The sequence below is a fragment of the Natrix helvetica genome, assembly GCF_964273705.1.
Source record: "Natrix helvetica genome assembly, chromosome: 1".
Taxonomy (NCBI): domain Eukaryota; kingdom Metazoa; phylum Chordata; class Lepidosauria; order Squamata; family Natricidae; genus Natrix; species Natrix helvetica.
The window spans coordinates 297133158-297149543 of NC_138548.1; the positions used below are offsets into that span (position 1 = coordinate 297133158).

At 42.4% G+C, this 16386-nt stretch overlaps 1 protein-coding gene across 2 annotated transcripts in view; it reads right to left on the reverse strand.

The window, feature by feature from the left end:
- Positions 1–16386, reverse strand: part of CACNA2D2 (calcium voltage-gated channel auxiliary subunit alpha2delta 2) — a 677428-nt gene that overhangs the window by 109174 nt on the left and 551868 nt on the right. For both annotated transcript variants that reach the window (XM_081936759.1, XM_081936758.1), the window contains exons 11-12: positions 11672–11830; positions 5434–5541 (exon numbers count right to left, since the gene is read on the reverse strand). In XM_081936759.1, coding sequence (XP_081792885.1) covers positions 5434–5541; positions 11672–11830 — 267 coding nt within the window. The remainder of the gene's footprint in view (positions 1–5433; positions 5542–11671; positions 11831–16386) is intronic.

Sequence of the window (16386 nt, forward strand, 5' to 3'; positions counted from 1 at the left end):
ATGGTAAAACATAGAGCCTTTTCCAATATCCTGCCTATAGCATTCATCAAAGCTCCTCGTTGTGATGGTACATGAATTCTCAGAATCATGAAGTCAGCCTCTCTGGGTTAGATCCATGCAGGTTAGAAAGATTTCCCAGGAAAGGATATATGGGTGGTCTTTGGTAGTGGAGAATGCATCTTTAAGGGAGAGGATGATCCTGATGATATAGAATAGAATAACAGAGTTGGAAGGGACCTTGGAGGTCTTCTAGTCCAACCCTCTGCTTAGGCAGGAAACCCTATACCATTTCAAACAAATGGTTATTTAATCTCTTTTTTAAAACTTCCAGTGTTGGAGCAATTTACAACTTTTGGAGGCAAGCTGTTCCATGGATTAATTGTCAGAAAATTTCTCCTTAGTTCTAAGTTGCTTCTCTCCTTGATTAATTTCCACCCATTGCTTCTTGTTCTAACCTCAGGTGCTTTGGCTTCCTTCTGGGATGATAGCCCTGCAGACCAATTTGATGCAGCATGCGGCATATGGTCTGAACATTGACAGGCTGACCTTCCATCCCTTCAATCTGTGCAGCAATGCTGGTAGCACTCATACGTCTATTTCCCAAAGCCAACCTCTAAATATGACGCTGAGCAACTTCTTTGGTCGACCATGGCAAGGCCTGTTCTGAGTGGAACCTGTCCTGTTAAACCACTGTATGGTCTTGGCCACTGTGCTGCAGCTCAGTTTCAGGGTCTTGGCAATCTTCTTATAGCCTAGGCCATCCTCAGAGAGTTCATTGCCATGAGGTGCCATGTTGAACTTCCAGTGACCAGTATGAGAGAGTGAGAGCGACAACACCCAATTTAACATACCTGCTTCCCCTACACACCTGAGACCTTGTAACATGAACAAGTCACATAACACCAGGGAGGGAAAACGGTTACTTGGGCCCCATTTGGACATCATCACTTTTGTTTCCAGCAGTTTAGACATTAATGGCAGTGTGTAGTGTTATTTTGAGGGGACGGCACATTTACACTGTTATACAAGCTGTATACTCACTACTTTGCATTGTAGCCAAGTGTCATTTCTTCAGCGTTGTCACATGAAAAGATATACTTAAATATTTACAAAATGTGAGTGGGTGTACTCATTTCTGTGATATATTGTATATACCACTTTACAGTGCTTTATAGCCCTTTCTAAGCGGTTTACAGAGTCAGCATATTGGCCCCAACAATTTGGGTCCTCATTTTACCTCCTTGGAAGAATGGTAGGTTAAGTCAACCTTGAACCTAATGGGATTTGAACTGCCAAATTGCAGCAGCCTGCAGTACTGCACTGTAACCACTGTACCACTGAGACTCTATACAACTTTACATTATCAATGCTGCAATAATTAGACTGAGTAGCATCCACAATTGCTCTTATTCTTTTTACTTTTGTTTTTATTCCCTATTGTTATGTTTATTATGATTTTATAGTTATTTGCCTGGGGAATATTTTATGCTGTTATATTTGTTTATATTTACCATCCACAATATTTAAGTATACTGTATGAATAAATCTATTTTTTCTCTTTATCCAATCGTTACACATCTCTTCCAGAAATTGCAGAGGTTAAAGAAAAGTCTCCTGTGCTTCCTCTCTTTACTTACTGGGAATAATGGATACAGTAGTGTCTGGAGGGAATCCCTGAAATTCAGATTTTCAAACGAGAGGCCTTTCTAATCACATTGGATTACAACTTCTATCATCTTCACCTTGCAGAATTTGAATTCTATAAATTGAACCCTTTTCCCGGAGCCATCTCACACTCCCAATCAATTAGGCAAGCTGAACTGGGTTCTACTTTGGACCTATTATAATACTGGAGTTCTTTTCTTGCCCTCTCTAAAACATTTCAGGGGATGTTAAATTAATCCTCACTTTCACCTTTTAAATCCACAGGTTTTCACTGTCAATTTCCATACTCAGCTGTATACATGTACTGAAATTAAATTTAGATATTGAAAAACGGAGGATGAATTTTGTAGGAATCATGACAACTGTCCTGCTTCTAATGCCCACTAGGTCAGGGGTGTCCAAACTTGGGAACTTTAAGACTTGTGGACTTCAACTCCCAGAATTCCCCAGCCAGGGGAATTCTGGGAGTTGAAGTCCACAAGTCTTAAAGTTCCCAAGTTTGGACACCCCTGCACTAGGTGTTAGTTACATTAATAAGACTTATATAAAATAAGTTAGAAAAGTGAGGTTTGCTTTCTTTCTGGCTGTCTCTTTCTCTTTCTTTCTTTCTTTCTTTCTTTCTTTCTTTCTTTCTTTCTTTCTTTCTTTCTTCCTCCTTCCTTCCTTCCTTCTTCCTTCCTTCCTTCCTTCCTTCCTTCCTTCCTTCTTTCTTTCTTTCTTAATTTCCTTCCTTTGTTCCTTCCTTCCTTCCTTCCTTCCTTCCTTCCTTCCTTCCTTCCTTCCTTCCTTCCTTCCTTCCTTCCTTCCTTCCTCCTGGCACAGAAGTGATTGGGGACTGTTGCTATTTGTAATCAGTAACATTTGGATACTTACAAGTTTTCTATTACTCATGCTAAGTGCATCCTCGCCAAAAACATAACATAACCCTCTCCTTTATTTCTTTGTATGAAGAGGGAAGAAAGAAGAGTGAACATGAAGAGTAAAAAAAAAGTTATGTGACTTTGAGTCTAAGCCATTTAATTTGAACTTCCATTAACAGGTTAACATTTCAAATACAGACTTTGATGGGGTATCTCAAAAATCCAACATATTAACAAAATACATTCCTTTTCTTGTAGAAACAGGATCTACAAACTTTCAAAGGAAGTTCTGTCCACTTTTTCTTCTGGGACTTCAAGGTCAGCGCAAGCAATAAAACCAGTACCGGTATGTTAGACGCCCCATTAAAGGGGCAGTGGCTCAGTGCAGGAGCAGACAGGTAAGAAGATCAACTGTCTAAATAGCTGGCATCAAATGAGGCGGATAAAACCTGAGTTAGCTGCTCCCGTCTGTCCCCATGACTGAATCGAAGCAAATCAGACAGCTGGGTCTGCAATTATTTGGTATTTCTATAGGAATATATCCTATATTCAAGGATTTGATTATATTGCCGTTGTTACTGACTCACACAGAAATTTTCACTGAAAAAGATGATCATTGTATAGGCAGTCGAACAAGACAGGCCAGTTTTGACCTTACCTGTATTTTCTACAGCAAAAAATAATAATAATAATCAAATGTGCATATGGGGCATTCAGAACAAGAGTATTTAATTTAGCCACTGCAGTCATTTTCTTTGTTGTAAAATTGACCCACGAGAGGCAAACGAAGAACATTCAGAACACGACAAATAATGGCAAGGAATGAGGAGAGGAAAGTGTTCACAAGTGGTTGTTGGATTATGGCTGATCGCACAGTCAGCCAGAGGTTTAGATTGGATTTGGCATTTTTATTTGTCTATCGAATCCCTCCCAAGGACTTGAGATAGGGAGTTGTTGGTGTTAGACGGTATTAAAGGTATCATCACAGGATGTAAGCTATCCCAAGTAAATCTGCATTTTGCAATAATTGATGGTGATTTTGTCAATGCTGATGCTGTTCAAGCGGTGCTCCAGATGTTTTGGGATTGCACCCAAGGTGCCCATTACTACCGATACTATGTTTGCTTTCTTTTGTCACATTCTATTTCTGTTTGCAGATCCTTGTATTTTTTTATTTTTCTCCTGTTCTTTCTCTTCTCTACTGCCATGTCCACTTTCCTGACTTTTTTTTGCCTGTCTTATTGACATTTGTTAATTCTGGAGTTTTATGAGGCAGGTGGTGTCTGTTTTAATTCTAAAGGCCCAGAGCACTTTAGCGTCTTCATTTTCTAGTACTTTTTCTATTTCAGTTCAATTCTGGCTTCCAGACAAATAGTATTTCTTGCAGATCTTCCAATGGACCATTGTTGCTACTTTGTCATGCCGTTGTTTGTAGGAAGTGGGAGGCAATGGGTGGAAACTAATCAAGGAGAGAAGCAACTTAGAACTGAGGAGAAATTTCCTGACAGTTAGAACAATTAATCAATGGAACAGCTTGCCTCCAGAAGTTGTGAATGCCCCAACACTGGAAGTCTTTAAGATGATGTTGGATAGCCATTTGTCTGAAACGGTATAGGGTTTCCTGCCTAGGCAGGGGGTTGGACTAGAAGACCTCCAAGGTCCTTCCAACTTTACTATTGTATTGTATTGTATTGTAAGTCTGTGTGATCTTCTTGCAACAGCTAACCAGGTGGTCCACTGTTTCTTCAGATTCATTGCAGAGACAGCATTTCCTGCCTGTTGCTGTCTTCTCTATTCTGGCGTTGTATGCATTTGTTCTTAAGACCTGATTTTGTGCAGCCAGAATTAGCTTCTCTGTCTCTTTATTTTAACTTTCCTGGTCTTCACCATCGCCAGGTCTCGTTTTATGCTTTGCCTGAATCTTTTTAATATATTGGCCATATCACATTTTGCTTTGGCACATCTCTTTCTATCCTTCATTTGGTCTTTATTATTATTTTTACTTTGCATACCCTTTCAATTGGATAAAACTTTCTGGCAGAAAACAAAAATAGATTTTGTAGATTTTACTGAATAGATTTTACTGAATCCCTTTTTCTAGCCCCCCAGGGAGAACTGAATTTATGAGCTTAAACATGTTTGTTGAATCTGAAATGTAACAACATGTGATTGTTATGGTAGAAGAATAAAACCATCCTGATTCATTATGTCCCTTATGGGGACTTGCCCAATCAGCTCTGTTAAACCACAGGTGAAATCCAGAACGTTTCTTTAAAAAAATTTTTTTTTAGAACAGATAGTTAAGAGCTTTAACTGTCTATTTTGACTTAGAGGCTATGCAGAAGAGATTCCTTTTTACTGACTGAAAGCTAATAAATGCAGCAATGTGTGGTCTTTTTCTGTCTAATAAGCTGATTCAGCATTTTCTAGTAAATATATAAATGGCATTTTTACATATTTAGTGAAGATAGAATGCATTTGTGCGTCTATATAAAGTGCTTGACTTTCTGTTGCATTCTATCTATTATTCATTATTTAGAGTCTTGATTTCAAAAGCTCACATATCTGAAACATAGTGCTGGAGCTGGCAACAATTTGAAAATCCAGTATACAATTTCTGGTCTCTGAGAATGGAATTAGTAGTGTCGCAATGGCATTACTATAGAGGATACAGCTGCAACTACACCATGATTTGGATGTGGATTGTGGAAGGGAAAGGATTAGATGCTGATATTTTGGTATTCCTAGAGGAATCCCAGTAGGTCTTCCCTTTAGGACCCTTTGAGACCATCTGGATATACTACTTTCCAATCTGATTTTGAACCTGAAAAGACATACAAGTGGTTGTAGCAATATCAGATGCCCACCTGGGGACATAATATAGTCAAGGGCAAGTTCAGATGCTCACCGTCTTGTTGGGTCCATTATACTTCTCAAAAACGTCTTGCACTCGGTCTTCTCCTCCATCAGTAAACATCATGATCATCTTATTGCAATTGGCTCTTGTGATGTTGGACTATAAATAAGAAGCAGACATTTTAGCAAGTATAGGAGACAGAGCCAAGTACATTGGTTTTTTTTTCCCTGGAAGAGATACAACATTATATACAGTACATAACTGTATTTGTAAGGGTACTTGATTTAAAATAAATTATTGGTGGGAAACTGGCATTTAACATATACAGTATGGCTTCTTCAAGCATTTTTTTCTGTCACTGAATGTGGTTTGGTGTATCTTTCTTCCTAATAAAATTTTATTTGCATATTTTTCTTAAATATGCATATTCCCATATACATGTTTGAGTTATAAACATCATTACATTTTTTTTTAAAAAATGCAGGTTTCAGTATAGAATTTTCACTCTGCACATTTGTATAAATTTCAGACCCCATCAATTTTACTTGGACTAATACATTTCCTATCTAAAGAGAAGAACAAGCACGCTCAAACAGGTTGCTGACTACAGAAATACAGACATACATGCATTAGCACATATATTTTTCCTGTACAGAACTCCGTTCAATTGAGGTGTATTTTTCAGACTTCTGGGTAAGCCAATGAAAGGAAATGTATGGTTGCAATCTTAAGGGGAAGTAGTAAAAGAATATATATTTATTTATATGTGTACTTATGTGTTCTTAGGAGGGCACTTCCTGATAGATGTCAACAACAGGATATTAGTAATGGGAAAGAGCAGAAGACAATAAATATCAAGGCTATCAGTTCTACTTCTTTCCCATCCTGCTTGCTGTCCTCTAAGATACTGGCAGAGAGACATCTGTTTTCTTTAGCTATTCTCCAGGGGTGAAGGTGGTACAGATGATCAAGGGAGAGGGAGTTGCTGTCGGGACAGAAATTATGTTATGGCTATTACCGCTCAGCATTTAATAGAGCTATTCATCTTTATTTTGTCCAACGTCATTCTAACCCTTCTTATCCAAGTCTTCTCAGATGGGTCCTGCGAACTTTATAATGAAATGGAAGAGGCAGCTGTTTCCAATGAAATTTAAGTACCAGCTGCTGGAGTTTTCATTTATCTAGGGGAAAGCACCCAGCACTGAAACTTTATCCTTGGTTTCAACCTCTCACATGATCAGGAAAAAGAATAATGAAGGTTCCAGCTCTGTTTATCATGTAGCCTCTTAAGAATCGAATGTTTCAGGGAACAATTGCAATGAAGGCAGTTCCAGAGATGCCAGGCTGTTGGATGGGCAAATATCCTTCAGTTCTAGCATATTAGAAGACAGAGCTAATGTAAGGCAATGGGATACAGACCTGCATTTTAAAAAATTATTGGAAGGAATTAAATGTGCCTTGCTTGCACGCAGGAGATACAATTCAGACGTCTTTTTGGCTAATGAACTACTCTTGCTGGTGGCATGATCGAAATAGCAGTGTTTAAGCAATGGCTGCTTGCATTGTTGCTTGTAGTACTGGTAGTTCTCAATTGACAATTATAATTGAGCTCAGAATTAAAGGCATAAGTCACGGAAGTCATTAAGCATGTTACCATGTGACCACACCAGATTTTATGACCTTTTTTACAGCAGTTGTTAAGTGAATGTGATGATTGTGAAAAGAATCTGTTATACCAAATGACCATTTTTGACAGAAACTAGAAATAAACTGTGGCAAAAACTAGCAAGAAATGCTGAAAATTGTGTCACATGACTGTGGAATGCTGCAATTACTGGTAGCTGCATATGTGAGCCAGTTGCCAGCAGCCGAAAATGACCACGGGACATCAGAATTCCAGAACTGGGTCACTGGTACTTTTTGGGGGGGGGGGGCGAGGGGGGAGGAGAGGTTCTTAACTTCAATGGTTGTTAATTGAGGGCTACTTGTAGTATGGCAGAATAGCCCTTCTCAATCAATAAACAGGTTTAGTGACTCTGTGTCAGTCATTATCTTAGTCCAATGTGCCTCACAAGGTTGCTAGGTGTAAAAATCCCCTAACTCCCTCATAGGGTTGATAAAGTGTAAAAAAGAATCTTGTATTTTATCTTATTTATTTATTTATTTATTTATTTATTTTATTTATTTATTTTATGTGCTTCTAGACCGCCCCCTCTCCCAGAAGGGACTCGGGGCGGTGTACAGTCCATAGAGAATATCACAAAATACAATAAAAAATTAAATATGTACAGTTTGGAGGAGGTTAAAATACAATTAAAAGAACTGTACAAAGCTAAATAAATATAATTTTTTAAAATCCCTAAAACAGACACAACAGATTAAAAAACCCTAAGATAACCAGATAATAATACATTTGCCAGGAGGGACAGTTGTAATTATGCCAGGCCTGCTAATCGGAACAGGTGAGTCTTCAATTTTTGCCGGAAGGAGCGGAGGTCAGAAGTGGTTCTAATGTCGGGGGGGAGGTCATTCCAGAGGGTTGGGCCCATCACAGAGAAGGCCCTACTCCTTGGTGTCGCCCGTTGGCATTGCCTAGTGGACGGCACCAGGAGAAGTCCCTCCCTGTGTGAGCGAATTGGCCGCAGGGATGTATGTGGGAGGATGCGATCCCGCAAGTAACTAGGTCCCGTGCCATGGAGCGCTTTAAAGATGGTAATCAGCACCTTGAAACGCACCCGAAAAACCACAGGTAGCCAGTGCAGCTCGCGCAGGAGAGGTGTTACGTGGGAGTACCTCGTACTCCCCATCACAGCCCGCGCGGCTGCGTTCTGAACCAACTGCAGTCTCCGGGCGCGTCCCAAGGGCAGCCCCATGTAGAGAGCGTTGCAGTAATCCAGGCGGGACGTCACCAGCGCATGAGTGACCGTGCGTAGGGCATCCCGGTCCAGTAGGGGGCGCAATTGGCGCACCAGGCGAACCTGGTGGAACGCCCCCCTCGCCACGGCTGCCACATGGTCATCCATTGACAGCCGGGCATCAAGGAGGACGCCCAAATTGCGCGCCCGTTCCACAGGGGGCAATTGTTCGCCCCCTATGGCCAGCGATGGAATCAGCTGGCTGAACCGAGGTGCCGGTAGCCACAGCCACTCGGTCTTGGAGGGGTTGAGTTTAAGTCTGTTGTCCCCCATCCAGACCCCAACGGCTTCCAAGCACCGGGACATCACTTCAACAGCCTCGTTGGGGTGGTTTGGGGTTGAAATATACAGCTGAGTATCATCAGCGTAGAGGTGATACTCAACCCCAAAACCACGGATGATCTCACCCAGCGGCTTCACATATGTGTTGAACAGGAGAGGCGAGAGGACCGACCCCTGTGGCACTCCACAAGTGAGTGGCCTCGGGGTCGACCTCTGCCCCCTGTCAACACACATTGCCTCCGGTCGGAGAGGTAGGAGCCGAACCACCGCAAAACGGTACCTCCGACTCCTATCCCCTCCAACCGGCGCAATAGGATACCATGGTCGATGGTATCAAAAGCCGCCGAGAGGTCTAATAGGACCAGGATAGAGGAACAACCTCTATCTCTGGCCCTCCAGAGATCATCGACCAACGCGACCAAGGCTGTCTCTGTGCTGTGCCCGGGTCGGAAGCCGGACTGGCGTGAGTCTAGATACTCGGATTCGTCAAGGTGTTGTGGAAACTGCTGCGCCACCACATTCTCGACAACCTTCGCTAAAAACGGAAGGTTGGAGACTGGACGATAGTTAGCTAGCTCCATTGGGTCGAGTGCAGGCCTCTTAAGTAAGGGTCTCACCACCGCCTCCTTCAAGGCGGCTGGTAAGGATCCCTCACCCAATGAGGCATTCACCAGGCCCAGAAGCCAGCCTTGGGTCACCTCCCAAGATGCCAGTACCAACCAGGAGGGACACGGGTCCATTAAACATGTGGTGGGTCGCAGCCGTCCACGCAACCTATCCAAATCCTCGGGGGCAACAGAATCAAACTCCTCCCAGGATGGTCTCACAAGACTCGCTGTTGGCGGCCCGTCCGGTCCACTGAGGGGGGCCCATCCGCTCCGGATCTGAGCGACTTTATCCTGCAGATATTCCCCAAACTCCTCTGCTCTGCCCTGCAAGGGTGCCCCTTGCGTCCTCTGTGACAAGAGGGAGCGGGTCACCCTGAACAGGGCGGCAGGGCGGTTATCCGCGGACGCAATAAGAGCAGCGCAATATCTACGTTTGGCCGCCCTTAATGCCACAAGGTAGGTCCGTAAATAGGCTCTTACCTGTGTTCGATCAGATTCGGAGCGTGAGGACCTCCACCTGCTCTCTAGACGTCTCCTATGGCGCTTCATCACCCTCAGCTCCTCGGTATACCAAGGAGCCCGGGTGGGTCGCTGCCGCAGGAGAGGTCGCAAAGGCGCAACCCGGTCCAAGGCCCCAGCCGCCGCCCTATTCCAGGCGGCCGCTAGGTCCTCCGACCGAGCGTGGGTCAGGGCTACAGGTAATGGCCCAAGCTCCATCTGGAACCTATCCGGCTCCATCAGGTGCTTGGGGCGGTACCAGCTTGGACCATCTGGTCCCGCCTCCTCGCGGTGGGGGGTAGCGCCAGGGAAGTCCAGCCGGAGACATGAGTGATCTGACCATGACAGGGGTGTAACAACAAAGTCCCCTATACCCAGATCACTTGTCCACTGCTCAGATACAAAAACAAGGTCCAATGTGTGGCCACCTTCGTGTGTGGGGCCCTGAATTAACTGGGTCAGGCCCATGGCTGTCATGGAAGCCATGAACTCCCGAGCCACCTCAGACGCTGCTCCCGTCGACGGCAGGTTGAAATCCCCCATAACCACAAGCCTGGGGATCTCAACCGCCGTCTCCGAGATCAGCTCGAGGAGCTCGGGCAGGGCCGCTGATGTATAGCGAGGAGCCAAGTATACAATCAGCAAACCCAACTGCCTCCCTGGGCCCCATTTCACACCAAGGGACTCACACCCGGATATCTGAGGAACAGTGAACTCCCTCGGCTCTAGAGTACTTTGGGAGAGAGATGATCTACATATGGGACAACCTAGAGGAATACAAATATATCATGTGCTTACAATGTACTGTGCTTACAAATGGCAATTTTTTTTATTGCATGCAGAATATTTAAAATACAGTAAGCTGTCTCTGTTCTGAAAAGATTCCTATGATGCAGGCATCCTGGAACTTGCAGCTAAAAGGGGAAATCATTGTAGCTTTAAGTGACAGGTTCCACAAGCCTTCATGGTCCTTTAATATATATTTTAAATCAATGTCTGTTGTGCTGGGCTAGTGTTCATCTGTATGCTAAGTTAACCGCAGAACAGCAAAATATAGCAAAGGGAGACAATGTTTGTGGAATGTTGTGCTAGGCTGGGTTCTCATGGTAATGAAAGCTATAGTAAAGCTTAAGAGCAAAGCTGCAGTTGGCACACTAGAAGGTTGCATCTACCTAGGGAGACAAAACAAAGGAAGTGAATTGTGGCTGCCATCAAATATTTGACTGTGTGGAAAGAACGGGCCACACTGAGTGTTACGCAATGGATTTCTTTCTTTCATTGTGGCCTAGGAGTATTATTCCATGTCTATTCTCTTGTTCCAAAGCTGCATGCATGATTTCTTTCCTCATTCTATTACAGCAGGGGTGTCCAAACTTGGGAACTTTAAGACTTGTGGACTTCAACTCCCAGAATTCCCCAGCCAGCATGCTGGGGAATTCTGGGAGTTGAAGTCCACAAGTCTTAAAGTTCCCAAGTTTGGACACCCCTGTATTACAGCAACAAACCAATTCCACCAGTGAGGGTTTTTTGGCTGAGTAAGACTTGAAGTTCAATTTTCTCAGATTGTTGTCCAATATATATTTATTTAGTGCCTCATCAAGGAAAACTGAACCAACAGAGAAGCTTCTTAGGATAATCCCTTTTAGTTTCTAACACAGTAATGATATTATGAGAATCTGAGACACAAACATGAAATTCCAGCAATCCTTCTGCTGCTTAGACTTGTCAAGGTGAAACAAAATTATAAATATAGAGATTTTTCATTGCCCCCCCCCCCCCTTGATAGCAGTTGCAGGAGATGGATTGGGAGACACCTGCACTTTGGTGCTTTCAGCAAATAGAACTATAAAAATTCTTCATATGACTTTTTAAATCAAATTTGGCCCTTACTTCTCCAGCTCCATATTTCGTTGCCTCCATCTTATTTGAAATCTGGCATTTTAATGCTTAGCCTTTCACTCTCCCAAGTTTAAACCCTGGACTTACATTTTGCAATTGCTCAAAGGCATATTCAAAGCCAGCCTTATAATCAGTGGTTCCTTGGGCCTCCATTCCTTCCACGTCCTCTTTGAAGACCTTCTTGTTGCGGATATTAGCTTGGACTAAATGTTTGAAGCAGGACACAGGTTGCGCCTTTTGGTTAAACTGAAAGACAGGAAATTATAATCCATTAGACTGGTTAAGGATGCCATGAAAAAGCTGGGAATCTGATCAGCTTCCCCCAACTGGGTCTAGTGAATAACAGAGTTGTAAATGTTTTGAATAATACTGGGCCATGATAACATACTCAAGTCAGCTGAGACAATCAATTGGGAAGTCAAGGAAGGTCAGAAGAAAATTACTACTACTTTTAGAGACCCACTTTCCTTTAAAATATGATTATATCCTAGTTCAAAATATTGGAAGCCTTCCAGTTGATAAAGCTTCTGCAGCTGTGCTGATCAAGATTCAGCTATGAAGGATGTGCGTATGTAAGAGCAAGACAAGAGACAGCAAAGGGGCAGCATGATGATCAATTGCAATATACCAGTCTCAATCGGTAGTGAGTGCATCTTTGAAAGAGATCAAACAGCAGTCAAGATCTATCACTATTTTTTTTCCATGAGTGGGCATATAAATACTAGATTTAGATAAATACTAAATTTCAGCCAACTGTAACCTAGGGATAATGGGAATTGTAGTTCTTTTGCAAGGGGAAGGAACATAATGACCTCAAACTGATATTTCCATCACCACTGCAGCCTGCAATTCACAGGGTTCTGTAGGAGAAAGTATGCCAATTAAAATGCATAACAAGTGCACAGCAGATATGCCCACTGGAGAAGATATTTTATGGTCCCCCCCTCACACTTTTGTGAAAGGAAGAATTGCAGATTATAACTCCAATCACACAAGGAAAGACAGTTTGGATAAGATTGTGTTAAAGAAGTGCAGAAAGGACAGACTGAAATAAACATGGCCCGTCCCCCCACCCCTGTTGGGAGTTACAGCCCTTTTACTGATGGGACCACATTGTATTCAGGTTTCTGTAGGAATAGACTGGCAATAAGGAATAACCAAAACTGTCCTTCCTGTTAAGAGTGATTGAGAATTGAATGAATTTGTGGACAGCATAACTGGGATTGCCCAAACATGTTTTTTGCAGGGCATTTTAATGCCTTATCACAAGATCACAGGCTCAGTGAAGTGGATACTCTATGATAAATGGTTGCTGGGATAGAGCAGGCTTCTCTTGCATAAAGTTTGGCCAGCAGGTGAACTGAAAAAAAAAAAAACCCACTCATTTATGCTTATGGCTTAGTTTGCTGGAAATACAGAACATTAATTTAGAAGGCAGTGATCCAGCAAAAGTAACGAGGCTAGACTTGTTAATTAGGCCAGCCATGTTTCTGCCAGTCAACAGGCACATGATAGGGTTACAGAGAATGATGGAGTTTATATACTTTCTTTCATGGTGTGCCTTAATTTATTAAAAGAGCAATATTACAGGACTTTATTGAGGGGGAGAAGAACAAGATTCCTGATGGGTTTCCTGCCTAGGCAGGGGGTTGGACTAGAAGATTTCCAAGGTCCCTTCCAACTCTGCTATTTTATTGTATTCGGGAAGTTACCCTAAAATACGTAGTACAAAACTGAAAAGTACTTAGAAGGCAATTCCTCCAGCTTTCTCCCTGTCTTTTACTCTCAGGATCAGGTTTTGAATTAAAAACGGGTACACTTGCTATTTGTTCCTGATGTGGCTAGGATTATGACAGCTGGGGATTCAGTAATAAACCAGTAACTCATGGCAGATGGAAAAATTGGCATGTCAACTAATTACAGTTCAGGCTTGGCTCTTGGATGCTCTTATAGAACAGAATAGAGTTCTTTATTGGCCAAGTGTGATTGGGCACACAAAGAATTTGTCTCAGGTGCATAAGCTCTCAGTGTACATACAAACAATAAGTGATAAATCATGATCAGAGTCATTGTAAAAATACATTCATCATAAATTATAAGATACAACTTAGTGATTGTCATAGGATACTAAATAAGCATTAGTTATATTAGTTCAAAAGAATATTAGTTCAACAGAAATCTGGATCTGAACTGAATTTTAAAATCATGGCACCACTGACAAATTTCAATTTAGTGCCTTCCATTTAGGTAGGGATGTCATAAGTTTGCTCTTCTCAAGCCGAGGTCTATTCATTTCTTGCTGAAGTGTCAGGGTTTAAGATTATTTGACTGTTTTTATTCCATATTTTGTATTTTTATAAATAAATTAAGGTGGCAAATACACTTAGTGCTACTCTTTCTCTCTCCTATTTTCCCCACATTAGCAATCCTGCAAAATGAGTTTTGCTGAGAGACAGCAACTAGGCCAAAGTCACCCAGCCAGCTTTCATGCCTGAAGCAGAACTATAACTCACAGTCTCCAGGCCTCTAGTCTGGTGCTGTAACCAGGCTCCATTTAATAATTTAAATTTAAAATAAAAAGTCCTCTGAACTTTATAAATGAAGTGTAGAAACATACTAAATAAGTTCATCTTGTCCTAAAAGTCGATCTATATATATATATATCTATGTATTTGTGTTACAACCCCTGGTATGCCCAAATATGGAAGGGAGCTCACTACTCCCTCTTTCTATCATTCAGCTCATCACAGAAGACCATCCAGGCAGAAAACCATATTTTTATTTTTAATGTTGCCTTTTTATATTTATCAGCACAAATACAACACACACACACACACACACACACACGCACGCACACACACACACACACACACACACACACACACATACATGGGAATATATATAATCATACATGGGAAAAGACCCCAATACATACATGCATACATACATACATATATACATACATACATATATGTGAATGATATTTTAGATTTTTCTTGTTTTGGGGGCATATGAAAGAGTGTTCCCACAGTGCCAAGAATCCACTGCCAGCTTCACTTCACATGTATACATACTATGCATACTGTACATAGGATCTGTCCCTTTAAGGCTTAAGAGGCAGAAAAATCTTAAAGGATGGAATAATAAACAAACAGATATCAGTGTCAGTGCATGTATAGGATGAGTATTATACAAACCATGCTCCTATTTGTTTTCTGATATTCAACAGGCATGAGGCTACAGAACCATTCTTAGAAAGTGGGATCTTCATCACTGAAGACACCCTTCCTCAGCTGCTTTGGCCATTGGGACCAGTTTAGCTTAAGGTCCGGTCAAGTACTTGTCAGTCAGCAAGGGCAAAGGGCATCAAGTCATTCATTTCCTTGTGCTGTTCTACAAGCAACACCTGCTTTCTCCGTCTCTCTGTCACTTCCCATCCTTGCTACCGAGAGCATTTCTTGAAGCTGTGACCGTACCATTCCTTCCTATCTTCAGAAGAAAGCTAGTGTAAGACTGATCAGTGGTTCTCAGGCTAGTGACATTAGTGTCAACACATTCCAGCTGTGACCTTGAAAAGAATAGCCAAAGGTCCATTAAATTGGAAAGAAGAGGGGGAGGGGGAAAGTCTAGAATTTAAACTATGGAGCAAATATACATGCATACATACAGTACATACTCCGTGACTGTGAGATAACATAGCAGGCAGATTATTCTGATATAGTGGCTTAAGTTTTGTCTGCAATGAAGTATCAGAACTTGGTAAATCATGGTTGAAAGTTTATTGACAATTAAGCCCATTCTAGAATAAGGGATGGAGAGTTGGAAAGCCTACAGTTCTGTCCAGTGGTGGGTTCCGGATTCCGTTCCAACGGGTATGGTTGGAACGGGCCCGGTGTCGTCCACATGGATGCGCGCAGCATGCACATGCATTTTACCGCCTCCACGAACTCCATGACGCTCCAGCTGCTCAGTGGAGTATCACACAGGTGCTCTATGCGCCGTGCGCAGAAGTGCCGAAGACTTAAAAGACTGGTAAGGAGCTCGGGCGGCCCTCCGGAGCACTGTACCGGAAGGGTATCCGGTGCTCCAGGCAGGCTCCGTTATGCCCATACCGGGGTGTACGGCCTGCAACCCACCACTGGTTCTGCCAGTCCTTATTGAATAGATAAGGAGGGATGGGAAGCAAGACACCTCCCTCTTCCAAAAAAAATACCCTGTCTCAAACAACTATAGGGCACTTGGAAGAGAGGCAAGCTTTATTCTTCCTTCAGCTGATTTTTTTTAAAGAAAAGGAAGGCTTTTCAGTTTGAATGGCTGAGTCCTCTTCCTTTCCCATAAAGCTCCATATGTTTGCTAGAGAGCTGAATGTCATTCACAGATAGGTTTAAGTACATTTAGATTGTTCCTTACTTCCTTCAAGCCACAGCAGAGATGAAAGAACACCTCCCCTGTTCCAGAAGCTTTACACTTGCCAGTGGATTAGGAGAGCAGGGAAGAACAGGTAAAAAGGACCCTCTATTTTTAGATTAGGGACAAGAATGTAACAGGTAGAAAGAGGCTGTTGAAGAAGTGGCTGTGATCCTTAGATGTTCCTTTTCATGTATCCATCCAGTTGGAGGCAGCAGCTTGGGAAGACACTTCTAAAAGGAGCTCAGCTTTGCTGAAGCCTTCAACTCCATCCTTGATCCATAACCCACCACGTGTTCCTGCCTGTAAACTAACCTTAATCCAACCCAGATCCAGGAAAGGGCCCGGCTTCTTTCATGAGCCATCATTCTCTCAGTCAAAGCTTTCCTTTTCCT